Source organism: Pleurodeles waltl, chromosome 6, assembly GCF_031143425.1.
Source record: "Pleurodeles waltl isolate 20211129_DDA chromosome 6, aPleWal1.hap1.20221129, whole genome shotgun sequence".
NCBI lineage: Eukaryota > Metazoa > Chordata > Amphibia > Caudata > Salamandridae > Pleurodeles > Pleurodeles waltl.
Window position 1 is genome coordinate 329390782 of NC_090445.1, and position 17841 is coordinate 329408622.

At 45.5% G+C, this 17841-nt stretch overlaps 1 protein-coding gene and 1 long non-coding RNA gene across 2 annotated transcripts in view; one reads left to right on the forward strand and one right to left on the reverse strand.

Moving 5' to 3' along the window:
* The window catches only part of LOC138299692 (myosin-7), a 50783-nt gene extending 44172 nt beyond the window's left edge, over positions 1 to 6611 (forward strand). Inside the window, exons 35-39 of the mRNA XM_069238181.1 lie at positions 1997 to 2122; positions 2237 to 2512; positions 4054 to 4149; positions 4375 to 4512; positions 6492 to 6611. Coding sequence (XP_069094282.1) covers positions 1997 to 2122; positions 2237 to 2512; positions 4054 to 4149; positions 4375 to 4512; positions 6492 to 6512 — 657 coding nt within the window. The 3' untranslated portion in view covers positions 6513 to 6611. The remainder of the gene's footprint in view (positions 1 to 1996; positions 2123 to 2236; positions 2513 to 4053; positions 4150 to 4374; positions 4513 to 6491) is intronic.
* Positions 1 to 17841, reverse strand: part of LOC138299693 (uncharacterized) — a 331880-nt gene that overhangs the window by 191922 nt on the left and 122117 nt on the right. The window lies entirely within an intron of this gene.

Consider the following 17841-nt stretch of genomic DNA (forward strand, 5'->3'; position numbering starts at 1 on the left):
CATATAGAGCTCAGAGAAAGGTTGCAACTCCTGCACTCCCAGGTGAGGAACAAGCCCGAGCACTTCCACGTGAGGGTCCTTATAGAGCTTAGTGAGAAAGAAGTAGCTCCTTCACACCCAGTGGAGGGATCATAAGTAAAGTAAGCTCACAGCTCTGTTGAATGCGTGAAGCTAGGTCTTTTCACTTAAGATGCTCCAGAAACATGAGATTAACAGTAATGTAGTATTCAATATACAAGCAATATTTTAGTGCTGTAGAATACTTACAGAGCTTCACCACATGGTTTAAGGACAGATCTTAAGCAATAGGCTAGGATCATCAAAAAAGCAGGCATGAAGATAGATGATTTATCCATGTCTTCTAGGTAGTTGCTGTGACAAAGAAAAATTGAGTGACTATTTATTTTGAGAGGGAGCTTCTGAAACTAAGTCCCATAGAGAAAGCCGCTCACTAGGGCTAGAGAACATATCCTAATATAGTACATTCATATTAATCAGAATATAAATAGCCTGCTTCCATCCACATCAGTTCTTCTCTTCCTTCCTTCTTAATTCTCTCTGCAAGATCCTGAGAGCAGGAACATATGCTGGACTTGTAGAGGGAGGAAGAAGTTAGAGTTGTCAGTGGAAGTCTGAGTGGTGGAAGCAGGAGATTCTCCTTTCTGGGAACTTCAACACTCACTCTACAGCAGTGACCTAAGGGGCATTTTTTAACTCATCCACTCCATTGTGAAAGACATTCTTTTCCTCTGCCCGCCTAAAGTCTGCCACCCCTTGGTTGCTGGGACTCCGGATCCAAACCTGCATGATCGTGAAATCCTCTGGCCCAGGTGGCTATAATATCCACTCACCCACCTTCTAACTCTGTGGCGGTTTCCTCCCTGTATGTTGATCCTGGGGTTCCAACCACCTGAAGTCCAGGTCAGAGGTTTCCATCCAGCCCTAATAGACCTAACTCTACTCCAACTCTCACCATCAGTGGCCTCTGCCCTGCCGTTGTTCATTTGTGGGCTATTTGGTGAGCCTTCTTCACCCCCACTTCTTGCAACCAGTGTTCATGTATCTTCCTCATATATGGTTATCTTATCCATTCATGAATGGGAAGGAGGGGATACACATTATGTCCATTATTTTATCTCTGAATCCCCACCATACCTTTACAACACTCAACAGGGTAAGGAGGTCTTCCGTGGTTTATCTCACCACTTTGTTGACCATACAAGACTCCCATTCCTAAGCCACCATTTGCTGCTATATCATTACTCCATTCTCAAGGTACATCATTTACCGTTTCCATTCCCGCATGTAGTGTTTCAAACTTTCAGTTGCACTGCTGACAGGTACAACCTCTTCCTATATCACACCTGGCTTTACCTATCACTGAATCTCTTCATCTGGAGATACATTATATTAGTGTAATGTAATTCAGAGAGATTTCCACTTAAGATAATTCTCTTTCGGTTTCAGAATTCATATCCACTTCTGCTTCAAATATGTTCAAAGGACTTTTCCCTCCCTAAGTTAGCTTTGAATCAGGAAGTAGATATTCCAGGATACTAATACTAGGGGTTCAGCTGCATTTTTCATTTGTAGTTCTTTAAATATATAATGCGGCATCAATTACTTGTTTTTTATCAGCTGGAATGACGTATGACATTTTATGTTTTTCTGCCCATTTAAATGGGGCAAGAAGGATTTTCAAATAGTGTTTTTTTCCTAAGAGTGATCAATTCCAGTCTCCCAATCACCTTCTGAAATTGTTACTTAGTAGCATTAATTTCTTGACCTGAAGGGTTGTTTTTTTTATTTGCAGCTTCTATTTTTTACACCAATAGCATTCCCCAAAGGAAGCTAAGGATATGTCACTCTGAACTGAAGATGAGAAAACAAAATGGCTGTGAAAAGCACCAGTTGTAGCCAGTCGATTTTCTCCCATTACCAGCTCCAATGAGTAAGCTATTGGCTGTTTTTCTAACTCGTTTATGTTTGTCCCCAGAACACAAGCCTTATCAACCAGAAGAAGAAGATGGATGCAGACCTCTCCCAGCTGCAGACAGAAGTGGAAGAATCCATCCAGGAGTGCAGGAATGCAGAAGAGAAGGCAAAGAAAGCCATCACTGATGTAAGTGTCCACCTCTCAGCCTTGACACTGGCTATGGTCTAGTTTGACTGCTCAGCATTGTTGGCCAGCTACTCCAGTCAGACATGTCTGAGTCTTTGATATTTTATCCTTTAGGCGGCCATGATGGCAGAAGAGCTTAAGAAGGAGCAGGACACCAGTGCCCACCTGGAACGCATGAAGAAGAACATGGAACAGACCATCAAGGACCTACAGCAGAGGCTGGATGAGGCTGAGCAGATCGCCATGAAGGGTGGCAAGAAACAGGTGCAGAAGTTGGAGGCACGGTTACGGGAGTTGGAGAATGAGCTGGAGGCTGAGCAGAAGCGTGGAGCTGAAACAGTGAAGGGCATGAGAAAGTACGAGAGGCGCGTCAAGGAGCTGACCTATCAGGTATGAAGCTGGACCTCCAGGAAGGTTCCGTAAAATTGATGATATGTATTCATACATAGTATAGGTGGGGGGTTTCAATCAGTGGGAAAAGAGTAACAAAATATCTGCAGCTGCATAAATATGGGTCAGATAAAAGATCTGTGGATAGAAATGCTGGAGCCCATGCTCAGTAAACCCTGAGAGTTGGAGACTAATATGACAAGGGGAATGGGAATGAAGGAATGCTCTTATCCTGGGGATTGGAGCCAGCATAATACCCTGTCTCCTAGCAGACATATGTGATATGTCTGGCCTCAGGATTTAGACACTGGCTGACTAAACATGATTGTTTCCAAACGTCGGTAAGCAGTTCCTAACAGTGCAATGTCTGGGTCAATCTTCTATAATGAAAGATTTAAGGACACCCCTGGTAGGTGTAGGTGCAGATATCATCATTGCTCTGAACTGGCCTTCGTTTGTGCAAAGGCTGCTTGTATATTTTTTGCTCTTCTCTATAGGCTGCCAGAGGCTGTTTTGAATAATTGCAAAGGCTACTATACTGTACCTTTTCATCTATCTAAAAACCAATAAACATATGTAGTAAAAAAAATATCTGATATAAAAATATTTTTTCTAATTTTTAAGCTTTTTTAATAAACTTCCGAACATTTCTGAATAATTTACCATAGGGAGCTGCTCTTTGCCCTCATTGTCTCTGCCAAGTGTGCAGAACATCAATGAGGGCCATAAAGTCCCTGCTAGCAGTAATTGTACTGTTATATTTTGTGTTTTTACCAACTTCACCCCTTATTTCAGGTGGTGGGGACATGTAAGTCTACAGGCTGAGTAACTTTACACTTGGATATGGTGACTACCCAACAGTAGTAAAGTTACTCAAAACTGTAAGAATAATTTGTACTTGTAGGAGATTAACACATGTAGATTTACTTTTGTGAATAGGATCCCTTGTTCATTGATAATGGCTGGTTTGACGGTGAAGCTCACAACTTTACAATCACTCCATTTGTTTAGGTCCAGACCCTTGAGTGGTACCCCCTCATAGCGTTTAAACATGAAGGCACTTGTTGCAAATAATTTTTTCCATTAAAGCTGCTTTCCCAAGCAGTCATATAGGAACTCCTACCAGTTGGAGATTAAGTCCATCCCATTCATGAATCCATTTTAGTTAGGTTTCTGAGTTTACTGTGAACGTCCCAAAAATTCCACTATTGTGTCAAAACACTGCAACTTTTTGCTCTTCCAAGGTTAGTGCCTTCAATAATTCCTGCTTTAACAATAAAAAATAAAGTACTATTAATGAAGAGGTGGATGCTCAACTCTTTCCACCTTGTGGTGGTTGGAATCACAGACATCCTATTTGGTGCCTTACTGAATGGTGTTTGGAGCTCAAGATGGAAGTGTCTTACATTATTCAATCTCCCGGAGGACAGAATGAGAGAGAGTATTTTGGTGTTTAGAGCTGTCTAGGTGAATGAATTAGCTGGTGGACTATCACTCGCCTTTCTTCTTCCCTGACCATCTTCTCTCACCTCTCTTCACAGACGGAGGAAGACCGCAAGAACCTGACACGCCTACAGGACTTGGTGGACAAACTCCAGCTGAAAGTGAAGGCCTATAAGAGACAGGCAGAGGAGGCGGTAAGTGACATCCCCTTTAACTGTTCACTGAATATGTCTCACTCAATGAAGCAGGTAGTAAGTGACCTCATCCATACCTCATTCTAGTTGTTCAACAAGAGGCAACAGGCAGGAGCAGGCATTTATTTAGGGAAAAGTCCATTGCATAGCTCCTTTTCCCTCACAAGACAAAGACAGACAAAATGTCTGACTCATCATTTTACTTTTTTACATTTTTTTACCCAGGAGGAACAGGCAAACACAAACCTGTCCAAGTTCCGAAAGCTTCAGCACGAGCTGGATGAGGCAGCCGAGCGGGCCGATATCGCTGAATCTCAGGTCAACAAGCTTCGCGCCAAGAGCCGCGACATCAGCATCAGCAAGGTAAGAGCTTAAGGGCCTACCCTGATCACAGCTCTGGTAGGAGGATGTATGTACAATATACCTTGCCCTTTATGAGCATGAACTAGGGTTAGCCAGAATAGCATCTAATACCTTTGCGTTCTCTTTGATACCCCTGGTACTACCCTTGCGACCCCTCATCTCAGTAGTCACAAGAGCAGTGGCAAGTATAGCAAGCAAACAGAGGCATTTAGTTTCTGCAATGCATTTTCTCTAGTTGATCAATAGCAAATATGAGACTGAGCTAAGGGTAGCCTGTGATGTCATCTGAAGCCAGAGGGTGCCTGATGCCATTTACACAATCCCTGACATGATGAACCGGTGTCATTCTCCTCTAATTACTAGCGGTCAAGAGGAAGGTAGGTTCTGAGGGCTGAGGAACGTGCTGTAGTCAGTGCAGGGGGCAAAGTGAGTGATGAGAGGTGAGAGGCTGTCCTGAAGGGACAAATGGACAAAAAATTAAGTCCTGGGATGGGTGGTCTTTAAGGAGGGGATACTACCAAGGTGAGAGTTCAGAAGCTGTTTCTGATCGTAGGCATGAGGGTAAGGATCAAGATAATGTATATGCAGAGAGAGTTGAGGGGCTGCCGTGGTCACAGGGGGAGAACAAATGAGCATTGAAAGGCTGCCCTGATCTCTGGGACAAGACACATGACCAAGATGAGAGCAGAGGGGCTTTTCTGCTCACCGGGGGACCTGAGATCGGTGAGAACCAAAGGTCAAGCTAAGATGAGTGGTAAGAGTTAGGGGGCTGTCATGATCATGAAGAAGGTGAGCATTTTATACCTCTCAAGGATTTAGACAAAAAGTATCAAAAACTCAAGTTTTGTGAGTGTTATTGCAATTGCTAGACAGAACTTATAAGTACTATTGTTCTGTCTAAATCAGTAATACTCTGAGGAAAGTGTGCAACGGTATGTATATAGTAACAATAAAACCTTTGTGAAGAACCGATTTTGAGATGTTAGACATATAATTAAAAAGCTGATTCTTCGCTCTGTATGTACAATTATTGTCCACTATTTTTCTTTTTATTGACTAGTTCTTTGAATCAGCCAACACGTATAAGCATAGGGCTGGTCCAAGGCTAGTGGTATAACAATATAATAGAACATTCAAACATATAGCATAAGTCATTTCACATGAGCTATCCCTTCCAGTTCAGCATGAGAAAGATGACAACACTGCCCACACGATCACACTGCACGACAGCACTGATCACTAGAGAGCTGTATAAATGTTGAAGGCGATGATAATCCTGATCACATTTTAGGGGGAAATGAGCACTCAGAGAGCTGATATTGGTCTCTCTGGCTGAGTATCCTACTCCTTCTTTTTACGTGGTTGGAGAACATACATCTGGACTATGATTTGTTAATTGAGAGCGTGTAACCCAATGAAATCTGTGCTAAAACATAGTCAAACCACTGACGATCACAGAAAACCTCTGTATATCCCTAGTTAGTGCATGAACATATTCCTTGCTTGTGTCGAAAAGGGCAGTTTTTGGTACAGTTTTGAACTGTGGAAGTGATAATTCTCGAATCCTTAAAGGTATGTGGAGTGACAGTAAGTGGGCGATCAGTGGTCTAGCTACTGTTTGTGGAGTTGGTTCTTCTGCACCTCATATAGCATAGTGCCTAGAGCCTCCCCACTATCCTGAATTTGTCCCAGTACTCCTGGGAAATTGCACTCATTGTGGATATTATCAGCGAAGCCTAGTCTATTATTTTACATTCTTAGAATAAATGAATCGGCAGAGTATGCCAGTGACACCACTATCTCTCACCTCAATCACACTGCTCTAGCTTCTTCAAAGAGGTATTGGTTTGTTGTCCCGAAGGCTTTGCCTGGATCCCGCAGGAACTGTACTGTGGTCTGTGCATGTTTCCTGTTTACTCCTCTGATCTCCTGCTTGTTCTTTCCTTTCTCTGCCTCTAACATCTTCTCTTTCTCTGCAGAAGGGGATGAACGAGGAATAACTCTTCTGAGGAGACATCTTCTTGGACCTCATCCATGTATCATCTCTTAAATCCTTTCCTCTGTGTCTTATATAGAATAAAATGTTTTTATGGAGCACACACTGTCTCTGGCCTCTATTTACCTTTTATCTCTGTCCTTGCTCCTTCAGAGTTTCAGCAGGTTGGTTGGGGGCTCTTAGAGGGCTACAGGTGGGAAGGCTGCTTAAACCTCAGGACATAAATACCGGACCCCTTATAGCATGGTAGAAGGCAAGCAGACAGGCCCCGTAAAAACTAACTTCTGTTTGATCTTTAAGAATAAATCTCATTGGAGTGCACAAATGGGTGGATTATTACACGTAATCAAATTGTCACATGGTAAAGATAGCTTTGTGGTGACTCAGTTAATTCTTGTCCATAGGCTTTCACCTATTCCCAGTTTCTGGATACCCAAACAACTGGCGGCAGCACTAGGAACAGCTGTGTGGAGCTATGCCCAGCTTTTAACATGCATACATATCAGGGTATATATAGCCATGGATCACTTCCTTGTTGGTTTTCTCTTTAACATGGAGCCTATTGGTATGATGGATTTGACCAATGGCAGAGGGGGAGACAGCGGGGTGTTTGAAATAGAAGAAAGGTTATAGACTAAGATTAACACAGTTATCATAAGGGTCTCTATACCCCGCTCCTATGTTGTGGCTCTGTCCTATTAGCAACTGCTGGGTACTTTCTACATGAAGAGAACAGAAGAAAGGAAGGATGAGAAAAGGAGAATCTAAGACACAATGGCATAAGGAAACAGATTTCATAAGTCCTCTTTGCTGAACTGAGCATCACCTGAGAAAAAACCCAAGAGTGCGGTACATACTGCTACTAGTGTCAGATCAACTGAGATCTGTGTGACCCTACTGCTCTTCCACCACGTAAGACTATAGGTCAGGAAGGCATATCATTGCCTCAAGGCATAACTTGTACCATACTTCAAAATCATGTAACAAATATGTTGCTTTTTCTTGTTCCAAAAACGCTCTCAGTGCAATAATTGGGCTCCAAGGAGCTCTACGTATGAGATAACATCTCCAAAATCCACTGCTCAGAAATTAGTTTTTCTGGGATGAGCCTGAGCTATCACACAAAATTAACATAACTAGAAACAAGCATTTGCAATGCAATTGATCTCGCATTTGCTCCAGTTAGAGCTATGGACATTGTAAATTCCTAACTAGACTTTTCTTGTCACATAAATTAAAAATGAAAAGTAAAACAGTTGACATAAGCGAGCCGATTCAAAGCACCATGGCCGCCATGAGCATAAGCATGAAAGAGAGACACAAAAGGAAAAATAATTTTGCTCACAGTCAAACATATCAGCAATCCTGCAATTATCTCTGTAACAGAGTCAGTCTGCAAAGCAGTAACAAAACCTGTTGACAGCCCACTTGGACTGTGTCGTTTCCAGTATGTCCTGGGCCCTAGTACAAGGAAGAAAATTGACCCTCTAAGTGATGTTTGATTTGGAAAATACAGCAATAACCAGGGTTGAGTGGACCTTGGTGCCCCTGCACACAGTGCACCAAGGAAGCTATGCCCCCGGACTTGGACCTGATCTTGCTCACATTTGGGAGGTCTAATGAGGGTCCAGAACAAAGATCCTAGCTCTGAACTGGGCTCATACATCTTCTAAAAGGTAAGCAGACAAAATTGAGGCACAATGTCTGAAGTATGGGACATGTAAACAGACTGAATGTCAGGAATTATATGCCCCATGACACACAATATGACTAGGGGACAGCAACCATAAACTTTAAGACTAAGACCCTCATTAGAGTAACCCAGTGTTTGGTTCAGTGTATGCTGCAGCCAGGTTGATGCTTGTGTGGAAGTAAGCAGAAAGAACCTTCATCTCTGAACTTCAAGACTTCAAGACTTTTCTGGAAGGAACTTCACAGTGGACATACCCAGCCTATATGTCCTACGTTCACTCTTACCCCAGGGACCAAGATTAGCACTAAGCCACTGCAGAGAAACTGCAAATTATTTAAGCACCTGGGGAGACACTGAGAGACGTCGAAATCAGAGAACCTAATGTTTGCAAACACCCACCAATACTAGTGCCAGCAAGGGCTCATTTCTCAAATGATTGCTTATTGACTGCAGGGATTAGAGTCAAAAGTTATCTCAAGTGAAGGGTTTGGGTAAATTAGTTTTTTTCCAGTGCTCAGACAAGGGATCCTGGATCCTAAAATAATCTGAACTCCCAAGAGACGTGGGGGAAAGGGAGAGCCATACTAGTGTGCCTTTAGGGCAGAAGGGCAGGTTATGCAGGAACCAACACAAGTCTAAGGGAGTGACCTACGCTGGAGTATACGGGGTGCCTTCTCATAGGGAATCATACATCTTCCATTCCGTGCTCACAGACTACAAAGACACGACCAGCTTGCTAATGCTGGTCTGAAAAAGACACATGTGTAAGTGTAGAAGGAAGGGACAGTGGCTCATTAAGTAGTTATCATCTGCTGGGGGTTCCTATGCAGCCCTCTGTTCTGTTTGTTAGTGGTTTTGTTCTTGTGTTTCACTCAATATCTGATCATGAGTGGACTTTTTCTCCGCAAGTGGTCTTAGCTGAAGTTCTATTTCTGATGGGATACAGGTCTGGTCCACAAAGTCAGGAGCAGGTCCTCTCCATTTGGGGCTGTCCATCTTCTTTTGTAACTCACATGCTAGAGACGCTGGACAGCTCTGTGGTTCTATGCCTGGTTATGGCCTCAAGGTTCTCAGCAACACAGGATCCTACTACTGGTCCTAGCTGGCTCATTGTAACAGCTGAGAGTTTCCGCAGATGCCAATGTAAAATGAAAATACATGCTTTAGCAGTGCCCAAGTATATCCATATTTGAGACACTGAATGGAAAACATATTTAAATATGGGGGCTGTGAAGTGTGGAACTCAGGTTTCCCCTGAAGAATAAGAGAGGATGATGATATAAAGCATGAAATACTCAGTGATATGTAGTTGCTGAAAATTATCCAAAGCTGAGCCAGAGTACTCCTGCTTTGGCAGTACTTTGTAGCTTAACCAGTTCACAGGAAACTAACCAGACTTTCGCAAGTGTCATATATGTTAACAGTCTTTGGACTTGAGTAGTAGAAGCCCAAAGTCAGGTAGAGAAAATCATCCAAGTGAGGGGAAATGGGGTATCTGAGTGGTTGCTGGGCTGGAGAGAGCCTGCACAGGCTCCCAGTCTGCCTGGGAGCACCCAGCCAGGGGGCTCCTAGCCAATATTGGCCGCAGGGCAGGCTGGGAGCCTGTGCCTGCGTGCAGCGATGACGCAGGAGAGAGGAGCGGCATGTGGCAGAGGAGGTAAGTTTTTAAATTTTTTATTTTAATACATTTCAATGTATTACTCTCCCCCGCCTGACCCCTCCCACCCTCCTATCCCCCGCGCGCCGCCCCATCCCCAGGAATCCCCACGACTGGTATTGTCTTTATTTAAACATAAGATTTCCTTAGCAGCAGACTCCAAGTTGGAATTATACCTGTTTATTATTAATGGTTCTGATAGTTTCAGTAGTGCGTGGCATAACACACACGTCAGTTTTGTAGAGATTGAGAGACACAATGTCTGAGCCAAGTGCTTTGTTCAAGAGGATAGAGCAGTGCGAAGTTATTCTGATGCCTGAGTGCTCTAGGTACTGATTAGTTCTGCAGCTCATCAGGTGATCCTGTAATTTTTAGTTTTGACTGCACGCCTATTAGAACATGAATTGGCAAAGCTGATAGATCAGTTTGTTTTAGGGAAATTCCTTGATAATTGTTCAGTGACGTTTAGTGAGCTGTCACCAGCTTTCATAGACAGAAAAAAAGCCCACATTGAAGCAACATTTTGGATTACAGCAGTATGGAACCTAGGAGTAGAGCCCCTCTGCTGACTAGACTGTATCAGCAGAGATAAGCTGTATCCTCCTAAAAAGTCTTTTGAAAAGCAGTCAGAAGGGGACGTTTGTGTTGTAAGTGATGACCGTACAAGGCATACCCAGCAATGTATTGCTTAAAAGATACTTTTCACAAAGGGTCATTATTTTCCTTGCACCTTTAAGAAAGCCCTTATGCGTACGTCTTTATTTTGCAAACAAAAAAGCTGTAAATCCAATATGTTATCAGGATAGCAAAGAGAAATGAATGAATGTGCAAGAGTGATTAGTTAAATGAATTCTGCTTAAACGAGAGGCCATTGCCTGCAAACAGCACACTACGAGCCCTACACAACACAGGACCAGAATACCTGACCAGCCGCATACACTTTCACCAACTCAACAGACACCTATGCTCTACCTCACTTTCACACACTCCCCGCATCCGCAAGTGGAGGTCGCTCGTTTTCCTATATCACACCCAAGACATAGACCGACGTCCCTCAACACATCAAAGCCTCCTCCTCACTTCTTGAGTTCCTCAAGAAGGTGAAGACCTTGCTCTTTGTACAAGCACCTTAGGGACCACACACCTGCCCAAGCACCTTGATACTATCTCGGGTGATTGGTGCGCTATACAAATCAACATAACATAATATGCATGTCCCAAACAAAAAGCCATAAATCCTGAAGGGCTAGTGGCCCCAGGTCTAAAGGAGGAGGAGTGTCCCCTTATAGTCACACATACTCCAAAGGAGGCGCTCGCTAAGCACCTACTCCGTTCCCCTCCTAGACCTGGGGCCCCTAGCCCTTCAGGATTAGGGTCCCCACAGGGTTGCTCCCCACAGGTAGACCCTCTATTTCTACAATATCTGAACTCCTCCTATTGGAGTAGCCTCTTTTTCTTGCTTCTGTAGTGCATGACACTGAGGGATCCCAGGCCCTGAAGAATGCCCCCAGACCTCCTTTGGCTCTTAGCAGTGGGCAGAAACATGTTGGCCAGTAACTACAAGATAGGTGACACTGTGAGTCTTTACTCTCATACAGGTGTTCCATCTTCTGTTCTTAACCTCACAAGTGGTCACCACGAATAAAAGTGTACAATTACACAGGTGACTGACTAGGTGTTTTTATATTTTCCCTAGCATAGCTGGATCCCATATATTTCCAGATAATTTGAATTTCTGCACTCCCTCCTGTTCTTTTAACGGTGAGGTTGAGTCCGCCCAGGTGGCACTGTCCTACCTGGGTGGGGCTAGGTGGTCATATGATGAAGCAAGACACTATGGGGGTCATTCCGACCCCGGCGGGCGGCGGGCTCTGCCCGCCGGGCGGAGACCGCCAAAAGACCGTACCACGGTCAAATGACCGCGGCGGTCATTTTGACTTTCCCGCTGGGCGGGCGACCGCCAAAAGGCCGCCCGCCCGCCCAGCGGGAAAGCCCCAGCAACGATGAAGCCGGCTCCGAATGGAGCCGGCGGAGTTGCTGGTGTGCGACAGGTGCAGTGGCACCCGTCGCGATTTTCAGTGTCTGCTTTGCAGACACTGAAAATCTTAATGGGGCCCTGTTAGGGGGCCCCTGCAGTGCCCATGCCAGTGGCATGGGCACTGCAGGGGCCCCCAGGGGCCCCACGACACCCGTTCCCACCAGCCTCTTCCTGGCGGTGTAAACCGCCAGGAACAGGCTGGCAGGAAGGGGGTCGGAATCCCCATGGCGCCGCTGCTTGCAGCGCCGCCGTGGAGGATTCCCTGGGGCAGGGGAAAACCGTCGGGAAACCGCCGGTTTCCCTTTTCTGACCGCGGCTTTACCGCCGCGGTCAGAATTGCCCCTGAAGCACCGCCAGCCTGTTGGCGGTGCTTCCTCCGTCCCCGGCCCTGGCGGTCCATGACCGCCAGGGTCGTAATGACCCCCAATATAGTGTGTGAGACCACCTAGTCCGTAAAGGAAATTCCACTCATCACATAGCTTTAAGCAGCACTCAATATGTTACTCATAGTATGAGATTGCAGAGCCCTAGGTAAATCTGTTACCAGTGGTACCGTCTAACAAGTAAACCCCATACTTCTTGTGTTTATGGTTCTGTTTTTAGGGATTCAGTATGGGGTTTTGTTCCTCCTCTACCTGTCTCTCTGTTTGTGTTAAGACCATTCTCAAAATGCGTTGGCCTTGATGGGCAGCCTGTCCATGTAGTGGCAAAGAATGAAAAATATAGCCAGTGGATGAAAAGGCTGAGACCCACTGTGTCCTGTTATTGTACTATTTTTGAAGAACTGATTACATGAGGACGATGCTGACTTGTCTGGGCCAGGCGTTAATACTGGGTGCTTCTTTGTATGAACTTGCTTACTTTCAGTGTTATTGCCAACACATTTTTGGGTCATTACATTTAGTGGTATTTTCAACTCGTGGCCATAGCGTGGAGTGGGAAGAATAAGCTTGCCTAAATAGCACATTCTTCACCGCTGAAAAGACGTTTGGTGCCCAGTGAGAACGAGATGCTTTGTCACACTTTGCTGTCTTTTTTCCTCGCAGTGGGCCCTTCTTTATTGTTTCTGGTTGCAATCTGGCGCTACGTTTACACGTGGGCCCCTAGGTCCAGTGCTATAAGATACATATAAAGTGAGGTATGAACATGGGTCAACACTGACATGAAAATAAACTGACCAGAGACAACACAGACGGAGGAAGCGAGGGTATGTGGAGTTATAGAGAGGCATTCCCACAGGGGGCACTCACACAGTGGTGGACACACATAAAAGACGTAGACACAGGAAGCCTTACATGTCTAGAACGGGCAGCAGTGAGAGGGGCGGTTCACGCATCCCAATCTTGCAATGAAATCACCGTGCCATTGTAACAGCCAAAAGGGCTTGGCTTGATTCGTATAAACAGACCCAGCTTCTGCATGCAGAAGAGCTGGCAGCTGGCTCCACAAGACTAACTTTTATTTTAGTATCTTTCTTGGTAATTCAGGGGCTACAGGTGCAACAGCCACCCACAAAGCTAACAGGCCTGGGTTTAGTGTTCTAACGCATCCAGCGTTAGCACAATAGAGGGAGATACATGGGAGGCATCCAGCAAGAGTGGACAGAGGGAGCTTTAGTTGTATAGTAGTCCCTCCTGAACTTCAATGCAACCACTCGAGTATAAGCGGAAGAGTACACCCAAGCAGCCAGTGCCGTTAGGTGACAGATGAACAAAGACAGAGGCTCAAACCAGTGAGTGGCTGAAAAAGGCTGTCTGAAGAAAGCTAGTAGTTGAAAGAGGCCTACCCAAAGGCACTCTACATGCATATTGGTAGCAGTAGGCCTATTTGAACTGTACTACACAATATTAAACAATATCGTTTTTCAAGGAATATCTGGATTCATCATCACTAACCGCAGTGGTATCCACTGCAGGATACTGACCCAAACAGAACTTACCCCGATGAGAAAAAGGTAGAGATATTGAATACTTTTATCTCATTAACTGCTGGGTTTCTGCATGGGTTTGCAAGGTAGCACCTACTCCAAGATGCGATCATCATAAGGCCGATTACTAGCAGGTGCCTTAAGTCTACTTAAATTAGCGCCCCACACACTCACACGTTGAAGATTACATGATATTTGAAATAATAGTGGCAGACCATCCATGCTCAAGACCCCCGAAGGAGCTCAAGCACCCACTGACTCTTAGATCAGAAGCAGAGCATATGTTGATAAGTAACAGTCATGTGGAATGCTGATCACTTTCCGCAGGGAAGGGAAAGAAGGTCTGTGATTATTAATTACTTGGAGATTTCCTGCTCGGGGGAAGTCCCTATGATGCAGATGGGGAAACGGTGTGTGCTTATCGAAGAGACTGCGACATTTATCTAGGTGACCGATTAGATTCTCTGAATGTGGGGAGGGTAGATTAAGAAAGACTATGCTGCAAGGTCCTGTTGCTCCCACTAGGTCAGAGACTGATGTTTCAGTACTTTGGTCAATAATTAATGATAGGCAAGAGGTTTGAAATAAAACTCTTTGTAAGTTTAATTCTTCCTTGGGCAGCTCTGAGACCTGAACTTAATAATTATCAAAATCAGTAATCAAAGCACCTGATTTGATGTTAGGGAAAAGAATGTTACAGGCCTTAGTGTCGTCCGTAAGTGAGCCAGAAAGCATTTGTTCTCGAGTGGCTATAATGGAATCAACAAGTGATGCATCAAGTATGGAAGATGCGAAATCCAGAACCTGGCTGAAGGTTGTCTGTTGTTGTGTACACCATCCGTGGTGCACACTCGCCTAAGCTCGCTGGCCCGGTAGATCGACAGCACTATTAGGAATGGCGGGCGCAGTAAATAATTCACACGCACGCAGTAGTTACACTTTCTCACTCCCGGCGCCAAATCAACCGGTCACCTTTATTACCTCCAAGCCCTGACGTCAGGACCCTACCACCTTATCTCTGAACACAGGGTCACCGCTATTATCACCATAGCAGTGTGAGTCACCCCTCACCGGGGGTACTGGTATGATCCGGGGTCGGACATAACATTCCTCTTCAACTTAAACTAAAATGAAACAACAAAAATAAACATAACCTCCTATCTCGGGCATGAAAGTTATTAACAGAGCACAAATGGTAACTTGGTAGTCCGTTTCCCCTATGAATAGGATTCAGCTATTCAAAGGCATAGTCTTTGAGTTTCCTAGGGATGGGGATGCGGGGTCGCAAATTATATCTGTTCCCACCTCTTTTCAGCGCAGTCTCTGGCACCCCAGCTTCCGGCATCTTTTCATCCTCTCTCATTCCAACCCCTTGGTTCGACTCACAAGCTTCGTTTTCTTCCACTCCTTGATGAGTTTCTGGGCTGCCGTGGACAGTCACCGGAGGACCGAGGTCTCCCTGTACCTCGGGTATCACGAATTCCTCCGGCTCTTCCTTGACCTCATCCCTTGGTGTTGTTTCTTCGAGTTCTTTTTCGTCATAGTTGTATCGTTTGAACCAAGATACGTTCCTGGTGACGATCTCCTCGTTCCTCTTGGCAGTCACTAGGGTCCCTTTTATTCTCACCACTGCCCATGGGTAGGGCTCAAAAGGAGTCTTGAACTTCCCTCCAGGATGTCGGTTCTTTATTAACACTTTGTCACCCACTTGCATGTCTTTCACCCGAGCTCGTCTTTTCTTTGACATCTTGTCATTTTTAGCTTGTCTGTCCCGTAGCTTCATTCCCACCTGATCATGAATTTTTGTGGGATTGCTGATGTGAGGTATGGTATCTCTCACATTCCTTCTTATACATAGGGAGCTAGGGGATATTCCAGTGGTGCTGTGTGGTGTCAAACGATACTCTCTGAGAAACTCAAATATAGCACAGTCTAGATTCCTCCCTTGGGCTACTGCAATTCTTATCACTTTGTTGAGGGTTCGCATGAATCTTTCTGCTTCCCCATTGGCTTGAGGCCATCGAGGAGTGATCTTGCGGTGATGAATCGAGTGCGAAGCGAGATATTTGGAAAAATCATGGCTAGAAAATGGGGGACCATTGTCGGTCCTCAATTCTTGCATGATTCCATGGGTGGCCATTATTTTTTCCAGGCACGATATCACCTTGTCCGTGGTGGTAGACTCCACCAGCTCAACTTCCGGATACTTCAAGAAGTCATCAATGACCACCACCATGTGTCTACCATCTGGTAAGCTGCCTAAGTCTGCACTTGCCCTGTGCCAAGGGGTGGATGGGATCGGTTCTGTGATTATGGGAGACGGGGGATCCGCCGGCCCCATCATTTGACAAACGTGACATCTCTGTATTGTCTGTTCCACTCTGGAGTCCATCTTCGGAAACCACACTTTGCTTCTCAGTCTGGCTTTAGTTTTTACCATGCCTTGATGGGCAGCATGAGCCAGATCAATCGTGCGTTGTTGGAGGGCATCTGGGATGACAAGGCGACTGCCTCGTAAAAGGCAGTCCTCCGACGATACAGCCAGCTCGTGTCGAACGCGGAATAATGCTTGTAGTGCCACACTTGCCTCCTCGGTTCTTCGTGCCAAATTTTGTTTCAGCAGATGCCACTTCCCATCCTGAACACATGACATGGCCAACCGTAACACTTCATCCCGTTGGGTTGCTTCCTGAATTTCTTTCAGCGACATTGGCAGTGGCTTGGACCTCTCTACCACTAGCCGCACGTACTCCTCGATGTTTTCTGCTTCCTCCTTTTCTTCAGCTGAGGCCGGTCTTGCATGACGTGATAAGTAGTCAGCGGGGTTTTGGGTTCCCGGCCGATATACCACCGAGAATTGATACTCTTGAAGTTGTAAAATCCACTTCTCTATTCGTGGTGGTGGCTGAGATGCTGTTTTGTTAAACAAAGGGATCAGGGGTTTGTGATCAGTGTAGATAAGGAATGGATGGCCGTATAGGTATAAGTGGTAGTGGCGGCATCCCCAACTCACTGCTAAGGCCTCTTTCTCTATGTGAGAGTATCTTTGTTCAGTCATCGTCAGAGCTCTGCTAGCATATGCCACTGGGGCCCACTCACCGTCTTTTCCTTTTTGGGATAACACAGCCCCCAGACCGACAGGGCTGGCATCTACTGACAGTTCAGTGTCTCTTGCCGGGTCAAAATACACTAACGTTGTTTCTGAGGACAGTGCCTGCTTTGTCGCCTGAAACGCTGCCTCCTGTGTCTGATTCCATTCCCATGGGGTGTTTGTCTTTGTAAGCTCTCTTAGCGGGGCTGTGATTGAAGCTAGGTTCTTCATGAATCTTCCGCAGTAAGTCGCCATTCCCAAAAAACTTCGGACTCCTGTGACAGAGGTGGGAGCGGGCGCAGACTTTATGACTGCTACTTTCTCAGGGTCAGGTCGGACACCCTGTTCTGAAAAGTGGTACCCAAAGAATGCAATGTCCTGTCTTAGAAACTTACACTTTTCTCTGTGTAAGGTCAGCCCATTCGCTTGTAGTCGTTGAAACACCGCCCGGAGTCTCTTTAGATGTATTTCTATTGTGGGGGCATGCACCAGAATGTCATCACTGACGTTGATTACTCCTTCTAGCCCGGCTAATATCCCTCGTATGGTGTCCTGGAACACTTCCGCCGCACTGGCAATTCCAAAACTTAAGCGTTTGTACCGCCTCAGCCCCACATGTGTTGAGAATGTTATTATTGCCCGAGATTCCGGGGCTAACATGATCTGATGATATCCGGCCCTCAAATCCATTTTTGAGAACCATTTTGATCCACTGACCTCTGTCACGATGTCATCTACTGTAGGCGTGAGGTGGCGTTCTCTCCTGATGGCCACATTGGGTAGGCGCATGTCCACACATATACGCACCTCTCCTGGCTGTTTCGGTTTTGTGGTGACTACAATGGGAGACACCCAGGGTGTGGGCCCCTCCACCTTTTCGATGATGTCGGTGTCTTCCAATTTCTTGAGTTCAGCTTCCACTTGCGG